The sequence below is a fragment of the Pseudorasbora parva genome, chromosome 22 (assembly GCF_024679245.1).
Source record: "Pseudorasbora parva isolate DD20220531a chromosome 22, ASM2467924v1, whole genome shotgun sequence".
Taxonomy (NCBI): domain Eukaryota; kingdom Metazoa; phylum Chordata; class Actinopteri; order Cypriniformes; family Gobionidae; genus Pseudorasbora; species Pseudorasbora parva.
Genome location: NC_090193.1, coordinates 38,465,672 through 38,488,906, shown reverse-complemented (window position 1 = coordinate 38,488,906; position 23,235 = coordinate 38,465,672). Strand labels below are relative to the sequence as shown.

The window sequence follows — 23,235 nt, the reverse complement described above, 5'->3', positions numbered from 1 at the left end:
AAAGTTTCAGCAAAAAAAATCATATAATATAAAATAATCATACAGAAACATTTCACTCGCTGTGTCTTTAAAGTTTATTTTTTGAGTCATGTATCATTTTCATTGTACTTTCTGAAAAAATGAATTAAAGAATATAATAAAATAATGCAATGAAAATACTATTTAACAATAATATCTGTTATTATTATATCCCCCCTTAGTTTGATGTGCTGACCTGGAGTAGCAATTGGGTATTAATATCTGTAACAGATGCAGTGTTTCTTTAACAATGACAATATTCATGTTTCAATACAAGAGGAAGAAAAAAATAAATCACCATTCTTGTAGATCAAAACTAACATTCATATTGAATGAATAATAACAAAACACATAAACCTAGTGTTGGAAGAAACGCTCACGATCGTATTTACAGCGGATTAGTATTCTGGATAATTTTTTCCTTTTTGACCTTTAGCGTAATGATATATTATTAAATAAACACATAAAATAAACTCACAAAAACTGACATACCAATGAAACGAGCAGCGGTTTAGCAGCTTTTGCTTCGAAATCACAGTAAAACCTGTCAGAATTTCTTTGCATTTTCAATGCAAATCATCAGCTTGATCATCAGCTTACAGTAATGCACATTAAATATAAATATGGCAAAAGCAGCTGTAAAAAAAAAAAAATCAACAGAACAACATCAGAAACACAACACTCGTATCCACACCCGATTTTGGCCACATGGACACGAGTTTAGTAACTACAGGATTGTGACTGTTCACCTCGTGCAGGCTCTGCTAGTTGAACATGATGGATTCAGGATCCTGGTTCATCATTTGTGCCATGTGTCGCAGAACATCCTTCTTCGTAATGATTCCAAGCAAACGTCTGGTGTTAGAGAAAGAGCAGTTTAGTCCTCAGACGTTTTAAGCACATCTCTGATTAGCTGATTAGAGACGGCTCATGTGTGGTAAGGTGATTTTATCACACCTGTTTTCATGTTCGCCTGATTTAACCTGTCAAAATGCATTTCAGCTTTAAGCCAAGAACACAACCAATAGTTCATAGGACATATACACACTGTTTCAAAAGTTTGGGGTTCTTCTGCTCATCAAGGCTGCATTTATTTGATCAAAAATACAGTTAAAAAAAAGTGAAATATTATTACAATTTAAAACAGCTGTTCTCTATGTGAATATATATTAAAGTGTAATTTATTCCTGTGATCAAAGCTGAATTTATCATCATTACTCCAGTCTTCAGTGTCACATGATCCTTCACTAATCATTCTCATATGAGGATCTGATGAACAACACACATTTATGATGATTATTAATGTTAAATCCTCTGGTATTGTTTATTTTGGAGTCACACTTTTGTAGTTCGCAGTAAAAAGTGACCAAACTTTTTTTATTTTCAGTAAAAATCGATTTAATATATTTTAGTTAAAATATTTTTTATTTTGAGAGAATTTCATGGCAAAAATTAATTTTTATGCAAAACTTTTTCTTTTTTCTTTTATTTGTGGGAGTAAAAAAAGAAAATTGTGTAATGCTGTGGTGTAACCACTAGATACCTATATATCTCTATATAAAGCAGCGTATATTATATATACTTATTTATTTATTAAGCATATTTAGACAAAGACAATCATCAAGCTTTTTGTCAAGTAAAAAATACATGTTGATTTGAAGAGAGAGTTTTTGCATTAATTTGACTGAAGTCAAACCTGAACACAGAGATATTTTGTTATACATAACATCAAAATTCAACAGAAATGTAACAGAACTGAACAGGAATGCTTTCTCACAGCTTAATCAACGTAATTTTAACCTTTTATTTGAGGCTTCTGACTCAATTTTGCCATATTGTTACAGCTACACCAGTTCATTCATGTGTGTATAATAGTGTGTTGTTGTGTGTGTACGTGAGTGTGTTTGTTTTGTACTCTCAAAGTTTTAAAGTGTAAACTCTTGCTGTGCACTTTTCTGCTGCATCATGGCTGATTTGTAGATTGTACACAAAAAAGTATTAGTATTTCCCATTCATTTTTTACCCGTGAATAACACATGCAACACCAGAGGGTTAATATTTTTGTGGAAACTGATATATTTGATTTTTCAGGATTTTTTGAATTAAAAAAAATCATATTAGTGACCTCAAACTTTTGAACAGTAATTTATGATTATAAAAATATAATATAGAAAATTAAGTGGTTTTAAAAAAACTCAGAAACATTGTCAAATCAAGTAACTAGTTCTCATGTGGTCAAATCAAGTAACCAACTCATGTTGTCTATTTCTGTGGCAATGTGCTCAGAAGCTCCGCCCACCGTAAAATCTCATTGGCCACACCTTGCATATATTAAAGGGGACCCATTATGCCCCTTTTCACATAATGTAAAATACATCTCTGGTGTCCCCGGAATATGTATCTGAAGTTAGAGCTAAAAATACACCCCAGATCATTTATTATAAGCTTTTCAAATTTGTTCCTATTTGGGTGTGAGCAAAAACACAGTTTTTGTGTGTGTCCCTTTAAATGCAAATGAGCTGCTGCTCCCCGCCCCCTTTCCAGAAGAGGGTGGAGCCTTTACAGCTCGTGCTTCGGATGCTCCAGCAACAACAAAACTGGAGAATGTCATGCAGCCAAAATGTCAGAAATTTTCGTGTTCAACCTTACTAGTTGAACCGGTCATGGGCATAGCTTCAGGGGGAAATCTGGAACCGCTCGTTCAGAGAGGCTGTTATGATTTATGGGGATTATAATAAAAAAATTAAAAAAGAGTGGATGGATTTTTACCATTATAGGCTGTTTGTTTACACACACGCACATCTGTGTTCAAACATAAAAGTGGATTTCGCATAATCCAGGGTTCCTACACAATTTTCATTGACTTCCCTACAGATTTTTTAGACCATATTTAATTTGTTCTGATAAATTGTTTTAAAATTCAACTGCTAACAAGTATGTTACATCCTAAAGATTTAGTATTGGCATTTTTGTCTTTTATTAGGATAGGAAAGTACCTAGACAGGAAATAAGGTGGGAGAGAGGCGGGGGCGGGATTGGGAAAAGTCCATGAGGCAGGATTTACATAAAATAACCTATATAAACCTGCATAGCTAACCTATTGAAAGCGTAATCTGACTATACTTATATTTACATAAAACCTTTAGACCTATTCTTTTTTTTATGGTCTATGTGGCAGACTGATCCAAACGTCATGAAAAAAAAACTATTATATACATTATACATTAGTCTGGAAACATTTCCATACTTTTCCGAACCCTGTAGGAACCCTTAATCTGTCCCCTGGGACCCAGTAATAGACTTTTGTCCACTGTTGTGGACATTATATTTTAGTGAGGTTCTGTGACATCACACACATCACAGATTTGAGTCAGGATGTCAGAATGTTTGGAGGTTTCACCAGGACAACAACTTCTTCTTGGACTTTAAAAATGGCAGACATATATGTTTAGCACTCTTATGAAAATATGATAATATTTTGTGATTATAATTTAAATATGATTAATTTTCACACAAAAAAATATAAATCAACATCTCAGGAAAATGTTATGGGGTCTAATCAAAATAAGATTTTTTGTAATAAAACAGGGCATTGATTTCATAAATGTCCACTGTAGACACCAGGACTTAAATCATTTTTATCAGGCATTTTGGAGACACAACAAATGAATAGGGAAAGAAATTACATATCAATACTCCTATGAAATATTACATATATTATGAAAATGTTACCAACTATTACTCCCATTATTACATTTCTTTTTTTCATTACAGGTTGCACCAATAACACAATAATATGAAAATTAGATGCAGTGTATAGATTCATTAGCCTGACAAGCCAGACCCACATCAAGATGTTTGGTCTGGAAACTCACCATTGACAGCTCAATCTGAGGGGCGGATAAACGTTTGTCTTTCAAACTCCCTCTGCACGCGATAGGATAGCGCTACAACCAACCAGAGCAACGAAGGTGAAGCAGAGCTCGCTGACAGATTAAACATTCGCCGTATCCGGTCGGCTAAACTCAGAACACATCTTCCCTTTTTAAGAATGACTTCAGTGCCGCTCTTTGTTCTTTTCTCAGAGGAAAGCTTAACTCCAAGTCTTCCGGAGGCGCGGGCAGAGCTGTGTTGACTAGAAGGCTGTGTTACTAGAAGCACGCAGACGCAAACGCAACTCGGCCGTCGTCATTATGGCCCCGCCCGCCGACTCTATAGCCTACACGATGTGATTGGGCCGTCCAGATTCTAAGGAATACAGCTCAGATAGGAATTGAGAGTTGCTAGACCACACTTGCGGGCAAATTAAATTTGCTGCCGCTAGGGTGCGTCTAGATTTCTAGGCTATAGATTCATTGTATTGAATGAGAAAATCCAAGTATGGCCATTTTACCCACATATTACATAAAGTAAAATGTTTCATGACATCTCTAAACAAAGTTTGTTTTAAAAATATCCTGAAACTTAAAAAATGATTGGTAAATTAAAAACAAATCCCATTGCTTTTGCCTATACATGCAATTTCATGTCATTCAATTTTTTTAACAACTGAGTCGAGTCCTGGTGTGTCAACTATAGAGGACATTATCATAACATATGAATACAATATCATTTTTCACCAAAAAAAAATAAATAATTCCATTTGTTTCTTATGCTCTAGTGTAAACAATGGAATAAAATGGAAAAAGAAAATTCAAAAACTTTTTTTACTGGGTCCCAGGAGGTTAAACATTTTGAGATAAACTAATCCTAACATGCATTTGTTGTCATCATCATTAGTTGTAATCTGGCGCAATAACCCGGATCTTTCAAGTATTCATATTCTTGTGTAATTGATGCGCCATCCTAAATGAACCCGTCTATTGCGTGATACCCCAAATTTTTGAATATTCCTATCTAATATGATTTATGACCTGTAAGGTTGCCAGAATAATAATTATACACTGTTTAATAATAGGCCAGAGGAGAAATGGGATCCCGAATGAGTCTGGTTTCTCCCAAGGTTTATTTTTCTCCATCATGCCCTGATGGTGTTTGGGTTCCTTTGGTCGCCTTTGGCTTGGCTTGCTCAGTTGGGGATACTCAAATTATGATCCAAGTTATTCAACTAAATATACAAATAAAATTAATTAATTAGGTCATATTTAAGTCTATAAACTATCCAAATCAAACTAGCCAAATCAAATTTTCTTTCAATATTGTCCTGTTTAGCACTGTGAAGCTGCTTTGAAACAATCGTCATTGTAAAACAAATATAATAAAGTTGATTGATTGATTGATTGATTAGTTGCCTAAAAGGGTTGTGAAGGATCTTACCCGCTGCGTGTGACCAGACACTGGCGCAGACCCAGCTTGCGGAAGATGTCCACCACCGTCTCCATGGGCGTGTGGTCGGTGACGGTGAAGGGACTCAGATTCAGGATGCGTCTCAGTTTCAGAGGCTGAGGATTCGATGCAGGAATCTGTGGAGCGTCTTCGGTGAAATACACCACAGAGTTACTCACCACACCATCCTGCTTCTGACGCGCGTTTTCTGAGGAAACATCAAGCAGAAACCCAGAGATATACGATTATTAACTTCATACAGTATTTCATACGAGGACAGAGTATCCATCACCTATTTGTATATGATGTACAAGTGAGCAATTTTATTTCTTGTGTCATTAAATCAGCTTTCATATTTGTGAAAAGCAAAAATGCTGATTTTGAAACTGATTCAATGATTCATTTTTGACCCAGTGAGGCATTTTTATATGTTACACTGTTTGATAATAATCATAAATGTGTGTTGATCATCAGATCCTCATATGAGAGTGATTAGTGAAGGATCATGTGACACTGAAGACTGGAGTAATGATGATAAATGCAGCTTTGATCACAGGAATAAATTACACTTTTCTATATATTCACATAGAGAACAGCTGTTTTAAATTCTAATAATATTTCAGTTTTTACTGTATTTTTGAATGAATAAATGCAGCCTTGATGAGCAGAGGATTTTTTTAACATTTAAAAAATATTACTGACCACAAACTTTTGACTGCTAATTAAAATAATAAATGAATTTATTAATATTTATTAATTTAATGAACACTAGGTTATTATTGTTAACCAAAACTAAACCATTTTAAAAATGTTCCATGAAACAAAATAAACATTAACTGAAATAAAATATATAAAATAAAAAAAACTAATGAAAATGGCAAGTACTAAATCCAAGTAAATTAAAGCAAAAACTAAAAAAAATATATAATTGAAAATATTAATACAAATTATAATAGCATATCTATAACACTAAAATAACACTGATGACACAATCATATTATATGCCCCAATAATAGCCAATATTATTTTATAAAAAACAAATATTTTACCATACTTTAATACAATGACTGTTTGAAATGATGGTTCCTCAGTAATATAACATCATATGACACTGAATATTGTAAAAAAGCTAAAAATCTACCATTAAAAATACAATGGCGCAGATGGAGCCCAGTGTTTTATAATGGTAATAACATCTAAATGTAGCTTTAAGTGATATGAACTTTATATTTGATTAGTTAAGGTAAGTAAATTGCTAATCACCATTCTTTTTGTATTTTATTTTTTAAATTCGACTTTGGCTTAAATGTGCTGCACACTCACTGATTAGGCAAGGCAAGTTTATTTGTTTTTTGTTTTTTAAATCTTTACAACTGTTTTAATTGTCTTGTTTTTATTTTAAAGGTGCCCTAGAATGAAAATTTGAATTTACCTTGTCATAGTGAAAAAATAAGAGTTCAGTACATGGACATCACACACCGGAGTGCGAGGTTTCTTTTCACAGAAAAACTCTGTTTGGGGATTTAATTACTGAAATCTGGCAACCGCACGAACGCGAGCTCTCTCTCGCGCGCGGATGATCTGAAAACACCAATAAACAAGTAAGCTGCATTTTATCAATCTCCATTTGAGATGTTTTGCTTAAAGTGTCATTCAGTCAGTATGTTTTGTGTCAGGAAGGTCAGGACTCACGAGCCGCTTCACTGAACTGCTGTGAGCTGCTGAAATAAACCAATCAGAGCAGAGCTCAACATTAATATTCATGACTCTTCCAAATAAGGCAAAAACAGAGCATTACATCCTAGGGACAATTTATAGGGTTGTAAATGGACCTGTAAAACTGTATCTGGGCAATTTTTTGCCACATACCCTCTATGTAGATATCAGAGAATAATTTAACATATTGTTTCAAATCATTCTAGGGCACCTTTAATTCTTACACATGGTATTCTTATTTCTTATGCCTATGTTATCACTATTTTAATTCATTTCTATGTAAAGCACTTTGAATTGCTATTTGCGTATAGAATGTGCTATAGACAAGGCAAGGCAAGTTTATTAGTATAGCACATTTTATATACCCAATGGCAATTCAAAGTGCTTTACATAGAAATTATTTAAAATAGTGGTAAAATATGCATGAGGAAAAAGAATACCATGTATACAAATTGCTAATTAAAAACAAGGATAGTTAAAACAGTTGTAAAGATAAAAAAAAAGAAGAATAAACTTGCCTTGCCTAATCAGTGAGTGTGCAGCACATTCAAGCCAAAGTCGAGTTCAAACTAAAGTCAGCGTAGATAAAGCCCATCAGATTAGGTGATGGAGGAAGCGTAGGCTGGTATATTCTAGTAATGTGTGTGCGTGTCTTACTGATGGCCAGGATAAGATCTCGCCTCTGCACGAAGCCGATGAGTCTCTCAGATTCCCGCGATACGACCACGGGAAAGCCGTTGTAGTCCGTCTCTTTGATGAGCGTCTCCACGTCCTCCACCGTGGTGCTGTCCTGCGTGAGGACGGACAGCGGTGGCTCGTTTCGGCGTGGGCGCATCACGTCGGTGGCCAGCGTGCGGTGCGTGAACTCGTCCTGATCCAGGTACGGGTAGCCGTTGAGCTGGATGTGAGCTTCATAAATGCCCTCCTTACCGAAAGCATCGGCCACCCACTTACTGGTGACGGCGGCCGCCATCAGGGGAACGATGTACTCCAGACCGCCGGTCAACTCGAACATAATGACCACCAGAGAGACCGTCATACGCGTCACGCCGCCTGAGCAACAGACAAACATTTCACTTCTGCACTTCAACAGATCGTGATCTGCACTACAGGTCTCTTCTGCTCAGCAGGGCTGCATTTATTTGAACAAAATACTGTAAAAATTGTTAAATATTAATAGGGATTCTGAATATTATTCTGAAGGATCATGTGGCACTGAAGACTGGAGCAATGATGATAAATTCAGCTTTGATCACAGGAATAAATTACATTTTACAATATAGAAAACAGCTGTTTTAACTTGTAATACTATTTCAACATTTTTACTGTATTTTTGATCTTGCAGCCTTGGTGAGCATGATCAACTTTTGACAGCATGATCATTCGAATATACTCCCAGGTTTCTACTGATACAAAGACATATGCTAAATCGCTGAAGTAATCCTTTAATGGGGTGGTTGCTTTTTTAACTATAGTTCACTTTTTTAACTTTTGTCTTTTAAAGTTACAGCAGTTTATTGCCTACAAAAGCGGCCGGTTTGGACTACAACGAGCTTCTTCCTGGGATGGTGACATCATAAACCCTCGCTAGTCTCCGCAGATGTGACTTCTGCCCGTAATGGGAAGGGGCGTGGCTTCCGGACAACCTGTGCTTGGCACTTCAGCCAAAAAAAATACAGGAAACTACATTTGGCCATCTAACCAATCGAAGACCATTGTGTTTTTCAGAGGGAGAGGCTTCATAGAAGCAGGAAGCAAACGAGCCGTTCAAAGGACAGTGGAGACAGCGGTGTGGAATAAAAAATAAAAAAATAAAAAAAAAGAAGTATTAAGACATGTTATACTGCGCCCCATAAACACAACCAAGCCTAGAACAGAGGAAAAAAACAAGGAACCACCCCTTTAAGTATTGCCTTTAGAATTAAAATATAATTAACATTTTGCTAATATTTAAAAAAGAATTTCGAATTTAGCTTTTCAGCCATTTTGACAGCCCTAATAGTGCACATCAGCAAAACTTCCACATCTTGATCTGAAGAAATTGTTATGTAATGTCTTACCTAAACATGCAGCGGCGCCGACCATGGCGTACAAACCCGGCGTCACACAATCAGCGCCCGGGCGGCACCAGTTCTTAAAGATGATCCAGTCATGATGATAGTACGCCATCTGCTCCACTGCAATGCCCACGATACGCCCTGCAATGGCACCCACCGCCATACTGGGAATGAACAGACCCGAGGGGATCTGAGGGAAAATATTACATGATGAGAATGACATCAGGGATGCTCGATTATGGCCAAAACCATGATTATTTTGGTCAATATTGAGACTCATTAACTCATAAAACATTACGCTTTTATTGAACTTTAAAATGTACACTACTTTACTGCATGCATTTTGCGGAAGAATATTGTTTTGGTTGTGCTTTGGCTCTGTCTGTGTAAATGAATATGGTTCTTTCTCATAACTACAAAATAGAGAGAGATTATCTTAGTAGGCTTCAGAGATATATCCAGTTTAGATGGAAATGATCTCAGAACCTTTGGTAATTTACATGTTTTTTATTTAGTTATTAAACAAGTGAAGTCTTTATGAGTGAATCATTGAATCATTCACTCAAGAGATTCGTTCAAAAACACTAATTCATCCAGTAATGAAACAAGTGAAGTCTTTATGAGGTGAGTCATTGAATCATTCAAGAGATTCATTCAAAAACACTGATTCATCCAGTAATGAAACAGGTGAAGTCTTTATGATTGAGTCATTGAATCATTCATGGATTCATTCAAAAACACTGATTCATCCAGTTATGAAACAGGTGAAGTCTTTATGATTGAGTCACTGAATCATTCATGAGATTCATTCAAAAACACTGATTCATCCAGTTATGAAACAGGTGAAGTCTTTATGATTGAGTCATTGAATCATTCAAGAGATTCATTCAAAAACACTGATTCATCCAGTAATGAAACAGGTGAAGTCTTTATGATTGAGTCATTGAATCATTCATGGATTCATTCAAAAACACTGATTCATCCAGTTATGAAACAGGTGAAGTCTTTATGATTGAGTCACTGAATCATTCATGAGATTCATTCAAAAACACTGATTCATCCAGTTATGAAACAGGTGAAGTCTTTATGATTGAGTCATTGAATCATTCAAGAGATTCATTCAAAAACACTGATTCATCCAGTAATGAAACAGGTGAAGTCTTTATGATTGAGTCATTGAATCATTCATGGATTCATTCAAAAACACTGATTCATCCAGTTATGAAACAGGTGAAGTCTTTATGATTGAGTCACTGAATCATTCATGAGATTCATTCAAAAACACTGATTCATCCAGTAATGAAACAGGTGAAGTCTTTATGAGGGTCATTAAAACATTTTTTTTTAAATCCTAAATTAAACATTTTAAAATAGGCTGCAGTAATTCATATTTTGTCAGAACCTCTGGTAATTCACATGTTATTTTATTTAGTTGTCTGTTCAGAATCATGGAAAAATACATCCAGAATTATGCAGCTCTAATAGCATAATAACACCATCAACTTTAAAGGGATAGTTCACCCAAAAATTTGAATTCTGTCATCATTCACTCACCCTTCAGCTGTTCTAAACCTGTATGAATTTCTGTCTTCTGTTGAACACAGAATAAGATATTTTAAAGTATGTCAGTAATGGACCCCACTGACTTCCACTGTACCCCCCCCCCCCCCCCCCATATTACTGAAGTCAATGGGGCCCATAAACTGTTTGATTACACATATTTTTTAAAATATCTTCATTTGTGTTCAGCAGAAGAAAGAAATTCATGCGCACTATTTACCTTTTTTTTCTTGCATGTCATGTAAGGAGCTCCGTACTAACTATCTAACTATCTCTTTAAAACTAACTATCCCTTTAAGATATGAGAAAGTCATCATCCTCACCTTCATGCCAAATGTGAAGATGGTAATGACTATCTTGAAGATGAGCGCCAGCGTGAGCTGCCAGAGGGCGCTGTAAACGCCTGGCCCGGCGGGTCTGTCCGGGATGTCGTCCACTGGCCGGGTCATGTTGGGATTGTTGATGTAATCGCAGAGCTGCGAGGACTCCAGCGCTCCGCAGTCGTTAAACAGCTCCGAGATCAGCTCGCTGGTGCTCCGCCGTGTGTATGGGTTCGGGAAGGCCAGGATGGCCGTGATTCCCGTCACCACGATCACCTCCAGCACCGGATACTTTCCCAGCCGTGTGGTCTTACGCCGCCGGCACCAGGCGATGTTTCCGCGGATGAAGAGGGTCCCCCAGAGTCCCCCGAACACACCCAGCAGGATGAAGGGGACCAGCTCCGCCATGTACCAGGGCGTGTGGTACTCCACGTAGAACAGGACCAGACGATTGTTGCCGAACGGGTTGATGGAGCGCAGAGTGAAGGCCGCCACCAGTGCAGCAAAAAAAGAACGCCACAACGTCTTCAAAGGGAAATAATAACTAACCTGCAGAAACACACAGCATCAGGATTAAACTGTGTGTAACTTCGATGGATGTACAAGAATGTGGTTGTGTGTGTGTGTGTGTGTGTGTGTGTGTGTGAGAGCGTGAGCGTGTGCGTGTGCGTTTGAGTGTGTGTGTGTGTGTGTGTGTGTGTGTGAGAGAGAGCGTGAGCGTGTGCGTATCAGTGTGTGTGTGTGTGTGTGAGAGTGTGTGCGTTGAGTGAGTGTGTGTGTGAATGAGTGTGTGAAAGAGTGTGTGCATTTGAGTGAGTGTGTGTGTGTGTATGTATGAGTGCGTGTGAGAGTGTGTGCGTTTGAGTGAGTGTGTGTGTATGTGTGTGTATGAGTGTGTGTGAAAGAGCGTGGGCATTTGAGTGAGTGTGTGTGTGGGTTGTTTTTGTGTGTATGTGAGAGAGAGAGCGTAAGCGTAAGCGTGTGCGTTTGAGTGTGTGTGTGTGTGTGTGTGTGTGTGTGTGTGTGTGTGTGTGTGTGTGTGTGTGTGTGTGTGTGTGTGTGAATGAGTGTGTGAAAGAGCGTGTGCATTTGAGTGAGTGTGTATGAGTGAGTGTGTATGAGTGAGTGTGTATGAGTGCGTGTGTGTGCATTTGAGTGTGTGTGTGTGTGTGTGTGTGTGTGTGTGTGTGTGTGTGTGTGCGTGTGTGTGTGTGTGTGTGTGTGCGTGTGTGAGAGTGAGAGTGAGCGTGTGTGTTTGAGTTAGTGTGTGTGTAAGTGTGTGTATGTGTGTGTGTGTGTGTGTGTGTATGAGTGTGTGTGAGAGAGTGTGTGCGTTTGAGTGAGTGTTAGAGTGTGCGTTTGAGTGAGTGTGTTTGTGTGAGAGAGAGTGCATGAGTGTGTGTGAGTGTGCGCGTGTGTGTGCGCGTACCTCCTCCAGGCTGAAAAGCACTCCTCCAATTGGAGCTCCAAATGCAACCGAAACTCCTGCAGCCGCAGCTGCTGACAAAACCTGAAACAAACGTATGCAGGAGACGTCAGGCCATTACTCTGACTCGCATCTCATATCAATATAATTGATCATATCCTGCAGATGCGGGCACCTCTCTGCGTTTGCCCTCGTTCTTGCTGTATTTGGAGAAAAGGCTGCAGAACAGATTGCCGCAGCAACAGGCGACGTGAACGAGCGGCCCTTCCTTTCCCAAACTGAGGCCCGAGGACACGGCCAGCACCAGCGTGACCGTCTTTATGAGCAGCGTCCACTTCCCCAGATACCCTCGGATGATGAAACCACTCAAGATCGTCTTTATCTGCAGACACAAACAGACACACCTAAACATATATGGGCTGCGTCCGAAACCTGGAAAATACTGCCTTCGGAGGACACATTTGAAGGCAGGAAGGCATCAAGCAAGGTCTGAATCTAATGTTGGCTTCACTTCCTGTCTACTGAGACCTTCATCTGATGGATTTTTGAAGGCAGCATACATGTATCCTTCGTTACCTTTGATATCCCACAATCCCACAAAGAGTTGAGCTGGGGGGGGGAAGATGGCGTCCGATAGTTGCATTTGCTGGTCAGTTTGTGTGTAAATGTATGTTTTTTTACCAATATTGTCCACTTCTAATGTCATTTCTAGTGAGAAATCACTACTGTAGTAATTAAATATGTGTTTAGTTCTCACCAAAGCTCGCTCTATTTTGCTGTAGATCATTAAACTGTTACACTGCCTTAGAAGTCTGTCTGATATTAGTTTTGTGAGGTGCCTTCGTGCACAAACGCTGCCTTACAAGCCATTGCCTGATAGGGCAGCGAGGCAACGAGTCAGCTGTCTAGTTTTTCAGATTAATTATTATTATTATTATTAGATAATTGACACAGGTAGAGAGCACTCAGCTAATCAACAAGAGGTGTATATATACAGCAGTCTTACCTCTGTTCTGTTGACAGTTTATCAGCATCCCTCCACCTCCCCTTCTCCAAATTTTGCTCTTTTTTTAGTTCTAACCACTTACATCCAGAGTACCCCCCGGGTTCAGGCCAAGTTGGAGCTCGAAGCCCTCCCCAAATAAGCATTTTAAATTTACTCTCTATATAATAATATGCATAAGCGTCGGAACCATTGTGTGTGTGGGACAAGACCCACCCACTTTTTACGACCAATGATATTGGACCCACTCACTTTTATTGGGTGCGTTTACATGCACATCAGTAAACTGATAACTCAAAAAAAAAATTAGCTTATTGAAATGATCAGTTTTCCCCGTTTACATGCAAACTAGTAAACTGACAACGCAAGTAAACCGCGTTCACATGACTTTGTAGTGACTCCTTGTAATGACGTCAAAAATGATAATGACCGTATCTCTGACTCAGATTTTTTCAAATGTAACGTCAGTTGTGGTGTTAAATAAAGTGTGCACCCGCTGCACCGTGTCAGCGGGAGATTTACGGCTCATATTATTCTCTCATGCAGTTCCAGATGCAGCGTTTTGACTGAACCTCTTCTACTTCTGCTGCATGAGATGAGAACACATCTTTACAATTTTCTGGGTCTTTAAAGAGTTAAAAGCTTGCTCTGTCTGGATGCATTTAAATCTGCTCTAAGTTCGCGTTTTTGTCACCTATCACACTTCAGTAAGCCAACAGAAAGCAGGTTAATGCTTTTACATGCCGCACGAAATCAGGGTAAGAGGCAAAAAACGACCTGTCCCGACCGGTTTATGCTTACGCCCGTTAATGACCTTACTCCGATAAAAGAAAACGGGTTACCGCGTTTACATGACCATGTTCATTGTCGGCTTATTGGGCATAATAAGCTTAAGAACGTGCATGTAAACGCACCAACTGACTCTAATTCAGCACACATCTGTTTACCTACCTCTAACCGAGAAACACTTATTATTAAACACATGTTAGATGCTTTATTTCCACTTTTCTAATATTTTATTTTATTAAAAATAAATGCCTTTCCGATCTGATTTGTGATGGAAAAAGTGAGTAGAGCGAGTTCGGCAAAAGGTGGATTCAGACCTCACATCGATTTGCATCAAAACTTGAAGCCATGTGTCTTAGTCAAGATAATTAGCCTAGTGATTTCCGCAATTTTGTCTGGCCCAATCAATCGTTTAGTAAACGACGGTATATATGTATTTAACGTAAATATGGCATCTAACGTTACTCCAGTAAAAAATCTGAGAGAGGACCTGTCCACTTTTAATTTGCTTCCGACGCCCATGATTATATGTAAGTGTGAACTTGTGAAATAACAGCTCATCTGCATAAGCTGCTCTTCGCTTCCGTACCTCTGGTATTCCTGATCCACAGGCGTACGGCGCAAACACTCGCACCAGAGACACGGCCAGGAAGGAGAAGAAGAGCGCCCACAGCACGTACAGGAAGTAGTTCAGCAAGTACACCCCGGCGCCCTGTTGACAAAGTTACACAGATTAGAGGTCGTGTCCAAAATCGTGTCCAAAATCAAAACCTTTACCCCTACTAGGGATATCACGGAACCAAAATTACAGTAGTCGATACCAATACCATAAAAAATTGATGGTACCAATTTCGGAAACACAGCAAAATGTTTTTATTTTTATTTTATTTAATTATTTTTCAAAAATATTATTATATTTTTATGTAATTTGTGTGTGTGTGTGCGTGCGTGTGTGTGTGTGTGTGTGTGTGTGTGTGCGTGTGTGTGTGTGCGTGTGCGTGTGCGTGTGCGTGTGTGTGTGTGTGTGTGCGTGCGTGCGTGCGTGCGTGTGTGTGCGTGTGTGTGTGTGTGTGTGTGCGTGTGTGTGTGTGTGTGTGTGTGTGTGTGTGTGTGTGTGTGTGTGTCTGATATATTCGGGAGTCGGTACTACAGAAATGCTGGTATCGTCACATTTTTTTTATTTCAGTACTGACTTGGTACCGAAGTACCGGTACTTGTGACATCCCTAACCCCTATTATAGGGCACTATTTGAGGGAACAGCCATTTGAAGTAGTGAAACCATAGTGGACGTTATCAAGTGCACTCATTCTCTCTCACAATGCACTGCAATAACGAGCAAACCAATGTAAGCTAAGTGGCTAGAGAATACCCATAATGCACTGTGAAAGTAGTGCACCAGAAGATGACCATGAATCATCCATCCGTCCGTTTTCCAAACTGCTGGTCCAATGTGAGTACAGTGTAATATCATACAGGTATAAACTCCTTTTGAATTGACTATTAAATTGTTTAATTAAGGTTCATTCATAGTTTTATACATACTACATATGATTTTTGAACTGCAAGCACAAACTATGCAAAAGTGGCAGCCCTTCTGGCACACACAATGTCTGAATTTACACACTCGTGTACTTCATTCACTCGCTCAAGTGGACTATATTAGTGGAGTAATGACTGTAGGGAAAAGTGAATGAGGGTGATTTTGAACACAGCCTAGCACAATATTGGGGGGGGGGGGGGGGGTAGAATTGAGGTTTTTTTAAAATAAAAAGTACCACATAATTTGACCATTTTTTTGTGATTGAATATCAATATGGCTATAAAAATAATAAAATGAAACAATAATTAAATAATAGTAAAATAATATTCATTATTATTTATACATAAAATATTCAATAAATAAAATAAAATGTATATTTATTATTCAATTCTTATTTATAATAAGAATAATACAATTTAAATAATAATAAATACAAATATTTAACAAAATATAACAAATTACAATTGTAATATTCACTGTGAATATTTTTTTAAAGATCTATTTTTCAGGTAAAAATTGCAATCGTGATTTAAAATGTTATTTTAAAAAATGTGCTTGTAGGACTGCACATTTTGGCCACATTATTGTAGTTATATATAAATATGACTATAATAATATTAATAATATAATAATAATAACAATAAATAATAATACAAAATAAAAATATTTTAAAAAAATAAGATAATATTTAGGAAAATAATATAATATCTATAATAATAATCATAATTACAATGCAACGTATTTTGATGAAAATATAAATGAACACAGTCTTTTTACGAATTGATAATCGGCACGCAATTACGGTTTCATTTCGACCAACTGTGCAGCCTTGGAATAAATGCAATAAAAAAACATTTATTATGTACTCATTTGATATCATCCTCCTTGTTTGGAGACTGTAATTACTAAACTGGAAAGAACGAGGGGTTTGTGTTTGTTATGAGGGGTTTTTAGTCCCTCTGAAGTGAACAGGAATGCCCCAGCAATACATATGCAACCCTATGCTTTGAGAATTTTCTGTTTATTTATATATTTTTATTTATTTATTTTTCCTCAGAAAAGTGCATTGTATATTGATCATATTATCACTGAATAAACATGTCATAAAAATGAGTTAACATATGCATCGCTCTACCTCTGTGTATCCTGTCATCAGCTCAGCCCATTTCTGCCACTGAGGACACTTGTCTCTGTCGGCGAAGGTGGTCTCATTGGACGTCCAGCAGCACTGCTCGTGACTGTACCAGAACGCTGACAGACACACTCCTTCCTTCAGATCCGTCATCCAATCAACAGCCAGATCAATCACTCCGGCCAGCGTGCCTGTGTTAGACGAGGCCGAGATGTTGAACATTGAACATAGTATTTTAACGATCCGAGTGTACGGTCTGAAGCTCATGGCGCAGATGCTCTTAGGGCACGTCCAAATCCACTTTTGCTAGTTAAATGACGGGCAAAAATGTTGGCGCGATCCAAAAGGGTTGTCCCTCATCTCTTAATGAGTCATGGGTGTGTTTTGGGCATTACATGCAATAAACCATTCAGAGTCTCATCTCCCTTTCCATTTAAAGCCACGTCTCTGTGTGTGTAATAAGCAGAGTGTGTTGTGCACCACCTACAGGTTTATATTACTAACACACCCTTTAAATGACACAAAAAATACTGCACACTGCAAAAATGCTTTTCTTACTTAGTATTTTTGTCTTGTTTTAAGTCCAAATATCTAAAAAAAAAAATCATACATTAAGAAGCATTTACTAGACAAGCAAAAGTTTTTGTCTTGTTTTGGGGGTAAATTACTCAAAATTAAGCAATATTTTGTTTAAAATAAGATAATATAAAATTTAAAATAATGCCAAAGGGGTAAGAAAAATAATCTTAATTTAAACAGAAAACAAGATTATTTTGTTTACCCCATTGGCAGATTATTTAGCTTATTTTAAGCAAAAGCTCACATCATTTTGAGTATTTTGCCCCCAAAACAAGACAAAAACTTTTGCTGATGTTTTAAATGTAGTAAGTTGTTTAGATATTTGGACTTAAAACAGGACAAAAATACTAAGTAAGAAAAGCATTTTTTGCACTGCACTATTGACTTTAGAGCAGGTGTGTGTTGGTCAGTGGTCGGTGTTTTTCAGTTCCTCACAATAGCAACGCTCCAACAATGCTCCTGAACACACCTGGGGCCTATTGCACAAAATTAAAATAAGGGATTAAGCCGGGATATCTTGTTGATCCTGGCTCAATTTATCTGCTAATATACAGTTATCGTTATCGTTCTTGGTGTGAGAGTGCCTTCAGGGTACGTTTACACGACAGTGTACTAAATTTTGCATACAGATGACAAGATCACCAAGATATCCCAGCTTAATCCCTTATCCTAGTTTTGACGCCCATGGACACACACACACACACACACACACACTCTGATGGGGAAACAGATGCACCAGTGCATTTGATATTTAAACAACGTGGAGCTGGACGTGAACTGCGCCAGACTGAAACTAGCAACTCGTGTCCGGCATCACACTGCGCCGGGTGTATGATAGAGCCCTCAGTGTTTTGGTCAGTGATGTCATGAGTGGGCGTGTCTCTGTACCTGACAGCAGGCCAATCAGCAGCATCACCAGCCATCCTGACCAGGCGTCCAGCAAACCTTTAATCAGCTCCCAGATAGACTCTTTACTCTTACTGGTGATCTGCAAATACACACAAAACCTGATGATTAACTGATGATTAAAATGCATGTTGTCACAACATCAGCGCCTGCCTGAGCGTTTTACCTTCCGGTGTCTGTCCGTGTCTCTGGATTTTTCTCTCAGCCAGTCGATGGTGTGAAAGTCCTCATAAGTGCCGACATCTGGGAACGGCTCGTCCAGGAAGTCCATCAGGTTCCCGGCGCCGTTCATCTCCTCTGTGGGAGTCGCATTGCTGATGCCTGCACAGAACACACCAGATTATCAAGAAATATATTCGCAAACAAACATTCTCTTATCCAACTTCACGAGGTGCATTCTGGGATGCTATTGAAGGAAATGAGTATGCACTTTACACGAGAAAACATTTATAAACTGTACAATAGGAAAAACATTTTTTAAAAGTTTTTAATATGCATGTATTAAAGGCACAATATGTAAGATTTTTGGATTAAAATATTCAGAAAAACTTTAGAATAGTGTTGTATATTTTGTTGACTTGTGTACTTACATTATCTAAAATGTTTCCAATAATGTTTAAATCCAGAGAAATAAGTGATTTTAACCAGAACATGGACCGTGTGTCGCCTATCAGGGACATCATACCCACGTTATCCTCGATTTCGGTTTTATTTTGTAGAAACCATTAAAACACCGCTTTAATATCTGATGTGTTTTATTAGACACTGTTTGGTCATTGATGGACAGAAACTATGATTGTTCTCCAGCTCAACACAGTTATTGTTTAAATCTTCTTGATTCTTGATTTACCGCACAGAGTTCTTGATTTACCGCACAGAGTACCATGTTTTACCATGACTAATATGATCTCGCTCACTGCAGTGTGAACAAGTGTCTCATAGTAGCGCAGAGCGAACACACAGAGTAGCATTATAACATCGCTTTAACACAAGTGTGTCTGATATGATAAAAGCGTTACCCTACATACACAATAGCGGAAGAAACAGAAGCGCTCGCGGCAGAATAAAAGCTCCGCCCAATCAAGAGTCAAGACACGCCTTTGTTTGAATAAGTGACCACTAGCTGCGAAAAATTACATATTGTGCCTTTGTTTCAAATAGTATTTAAGCTGTAAAATAAAAATAATTTGACTTTAACCATGACTATTATAGTATATTGCAACAACATGCAGCTGATAAAATGCATATTCTTAGAAAACAATATAGTAGTACTAATGGTATTTATATATATATATATATATATATATATATATATATATATATATATATATATATATATATATATATATATATACTGTATTAATGCTGTTCAATCGATTAATCACATTAAATCGCATCTAACATAATTAGTTTCTATAATATGTACCAACATATATATACATTTGTGTGTGTGTGTGTGTGTGTGTGTGTGTGTGTGTGTGTGTGTGTGTGTGTGTGTGTGTGTGTGTGTGTAGTACAGTCAAATCGATTAATCACATGATATCTAACATAAAGCTTTTGTTTTTATACAGGGCTCTCAAGTCTCACGCATTGGGCGTGAGACACACGCATTTCAACCCGTTCACACGCTCACACGCCACACCATGTATTTCTCACGCAGAGAAATCGCCAGGGTAACACACACTAATTTGCGCGTGCTATTAGAGGAATCAAGCGAGTTCCCTGACGGCCCTGCCACGCACCAGTTAATCTAATAAAAATAGAGACCGAACAGCCAATCATAAAATAGATTTGCTGTATCTGGGTAAGATATAGATATTCCCTCCACCCAAGAACGTTTACGTTCTGATTCCAACGTCACATTCTGTGATTCACGCCACGGCCTCGCTCATTGGATCAAATGCTCGCTGAAGTACGTTGGCAACTAGAAGCCCCGACAGACGCAGAGACACAAAGATAACGGTGTTAAGTTAAGTTTCTGACAGCACTTTGTGTTTTCTGTTCTTAATCCCTCAACAAAACTTAAAGGACGCTCAATCATGATTTGCATGAATTGCATTTTGCTATCGTATGTTATTGTGCTCTAACTCAGTGAACATCTGTGCTCTTCTGCACTCGTGAATGCGGTGATGGACAGCTGTCCTCATCGACTGGTGTTTGGATGGGATTTTTTTTTAACTCACTTTCTTTAATTAATTTATTAAAAGTAACTCCATTTTGTAAGATCATTTTCATCTAGTAATTCCAAACATCACGAGGCAGCCGACATTGATCAAATACAGTCCAGTTATTAACACGCTCCACAGCACCGCCCAGTGGATTTAGTTATAACTGCGAGATTTATAGGGATTTATAATGGATTCAATGCATTTACGGCCAGCGAAGCAATAGCCTATAGTAAAATTTCAATTTTATTTTTATTTTTCGAATATTAATTACAAATCGAATATATTCGTGCTCACCCCTATTTTTGGAAGTTGAAGTGTAGCGATATAAAATTTGCAATGCAATATGCAAAATGGCAATGCATTTCAGTATTTAAATTTACATTTTCCATACCATGTGTGCAACATTTGGAACAAAATGATAATTCAAATTGAATAATATAATTTACATTTGCTATTTCCTACACTAGTTTAAACATATAATTTAAACATAAATTGTATATTGTAATACTTTGTATAAGTTGCAAAATTAAAATTTAAAGGTATTACAGAAATAATTAGATGTGTTTAACATGTTCAAGCAAAAATTGTAGCAAAATGATTATTTAAATGTTATTTTTCTAAATTGCATTTAAACTTCTATTTAAGATACTTGCGATTGCATTTTGATTATATATCCCGCAATGAATGTAGCAAAATTCAATGTGGAATTGAAAATGCAAAACTCCATCTCGCCTAGGGCAACCAAAGAGCTGTCATAAAGAGAGGAAAAAGTGATCTCTCTCTCTCTCACACACACACACACACACACACACACACACACACACACACACACACACACACACACACACACACACACACTAATTAAATGCATTTTTTTTTATTTGTACGAATGTGTAATTTTTCATATCAGACCCCCGTACCCAGCCAAACCCCGTTGCTGCCGCCACGGCCGAAATCTCACTCTGAACTCAGTTCAAAACTTGAGAGCCCTGTTTTATATAAATGCTTAATGTATTATGTGTGGCTGTGTAAATACGTATACACACACAAACACACATTACTGAATCCTACCATGATACATGCCATGTCCAGTTTCGCAGTTGTCATATAATATAGCAAATGTTTAGCTGTGTAAACATTTGGGTTGGTCACAATTAACCTTTATTCATCACAATAATGTGAGAAAAACACACACACACACTGGAAACGGGGCACGCAGAGGCCTTACCAAAACATCACTCAGATTTCACACGTGATGTGACAGCACATGACATGTTAAAACACACATGCTCATATATAAACTGACATGAATTAAAGACCCTGCATTCATCGAAATACACCCATAATAACAACACGAATGAATGAGCCATAGAGCAGGTGCACGATGATTCTGATCATACAAACATGAATCTCACCATCTGCCTCCGCCATATCGGTGTACGTGTAATAAAATCAGAGATGCGATGATGGTTTCAAGTGTTTATCCATCATAATATCAGAATAAACTAATGCAGCAGCAGCAGGACGGCGACATACAGTGATGACGTCAGAGCGTCTGTACAGAGCGCCGCTCAACTCAACACTGTACGTCAGCGCGGCGCAACGACTGCGCAGAAACAGAAAACGAGCGCTTGTAAATCCTCTAAGACGCTCTATCAAATCGTTGTCTCACCTATTCCTCAATAGCTATTATAATCTAGTCGAATACAAATAGAAAACTCCCAATGTAATCTATATCAAATCCAGACATCACAAACGACTGTGATTAGTTCATCCTGATCCGCGCTGAGAAAAGGAACAGACACCATGTGACCAAAACTACACCTCGCGGTCCGTCTGAGGAATAATTTGCACCATTAATCAGCTTTTTCTGAGCTGAAGTTAGTGTCCTACATTCACATATCTATCTTTATCTTCGCTAGCGTTATTGTTACTACAGTAAAAGCGTGTTTACATGGTATTACTAGCCATTCCTGTCCTGACACCTGACACAAAAACTACAGAACACTATTGACATAATAAAATAATAAAACCTGAACATGTTATAAACAACTTTTGGAACAAACTAAAAGCACCAAAACACCATTGCAAATTATTTTAATCTTACATTTTTATCTCTGTTTTTTGATATTTGTTGTTGTTATTATACTGTTTTTATTAGTTTGATATAACCATATACATTTATATAAAACATTTCTCTAGAAACTAGTAAAACTTTCTCGTTAGAATTTAAGTAATGTATTAATCATAATAAAGTTAATAACATTTACTAATATTAAAATCAAAAGTTAATATTAATATTATTTAATGGACCTGGACCTGTCATTTCAGGCCCATGTTAAAAAAGTGAATACATGGCTAATAACTACTGCATAAACATAAGTACCATAAAAACCTGTAAAAATACAAAATATTAAGTAAAAAACATTATCGATTTCATTGAAATAAAATGTGTTCTGTCAATATTTGACAGACACACGAACAGCACCAAAGGGTTATTGTAATACATCAACTAAATGGACCATATAAGCGTTATCAAATGAATGTCTAATGATGAGAATTGAGAATTTATATATTTATATTTTATATTTTATATTTATATATACATACGTTTTTATATATACTCAACTCTTGTTGTTATTTTTTATTTCTTATGCATTCTATTTTTAAATTCCTATGCATCTGTTGTAATTATTTT

General features: G+C 37.4%; 1 protein-coding gene across 1 annotated transcript; it reads right to left on the bottom strand.

Moving 5' to 3' along the window:
* Positions 1-56: 56 nt before the first annotated feature.
* Positions 57-22,111, bottom strand: clcn4 (chloride channel, voltage-sensitive 4). Its single transcript, XM_067431183.1, has 12 exons — positions 21,953-22,111; positions 18,536-18,690; positions 18,352-18,451; positions 16,888-17,075; positions 14,801-14,923; positions 12,598-12,804; positions 12,426-12,506; positions 11,000-11,545; positions 9,120-9,306; positions 7,717-8,112; positions 5,335-5,551; positions 57-873 (listed from the first exon to the last, which is right to left on the bottom strand). Exons 1-12 carry the CDS (start codon positions 21,966-21,968, stop codon positions 783-785), a joined length of 2,307 nt encoding a protein of 768 aa, XP_067287284.1. The 5' UTR covers positions 21,969-22,111; the 3' UTR covers positions 57-782.
* Between the last annotated feature and the right edge of the window lie 1,124 nt (positions 22,112-23,235).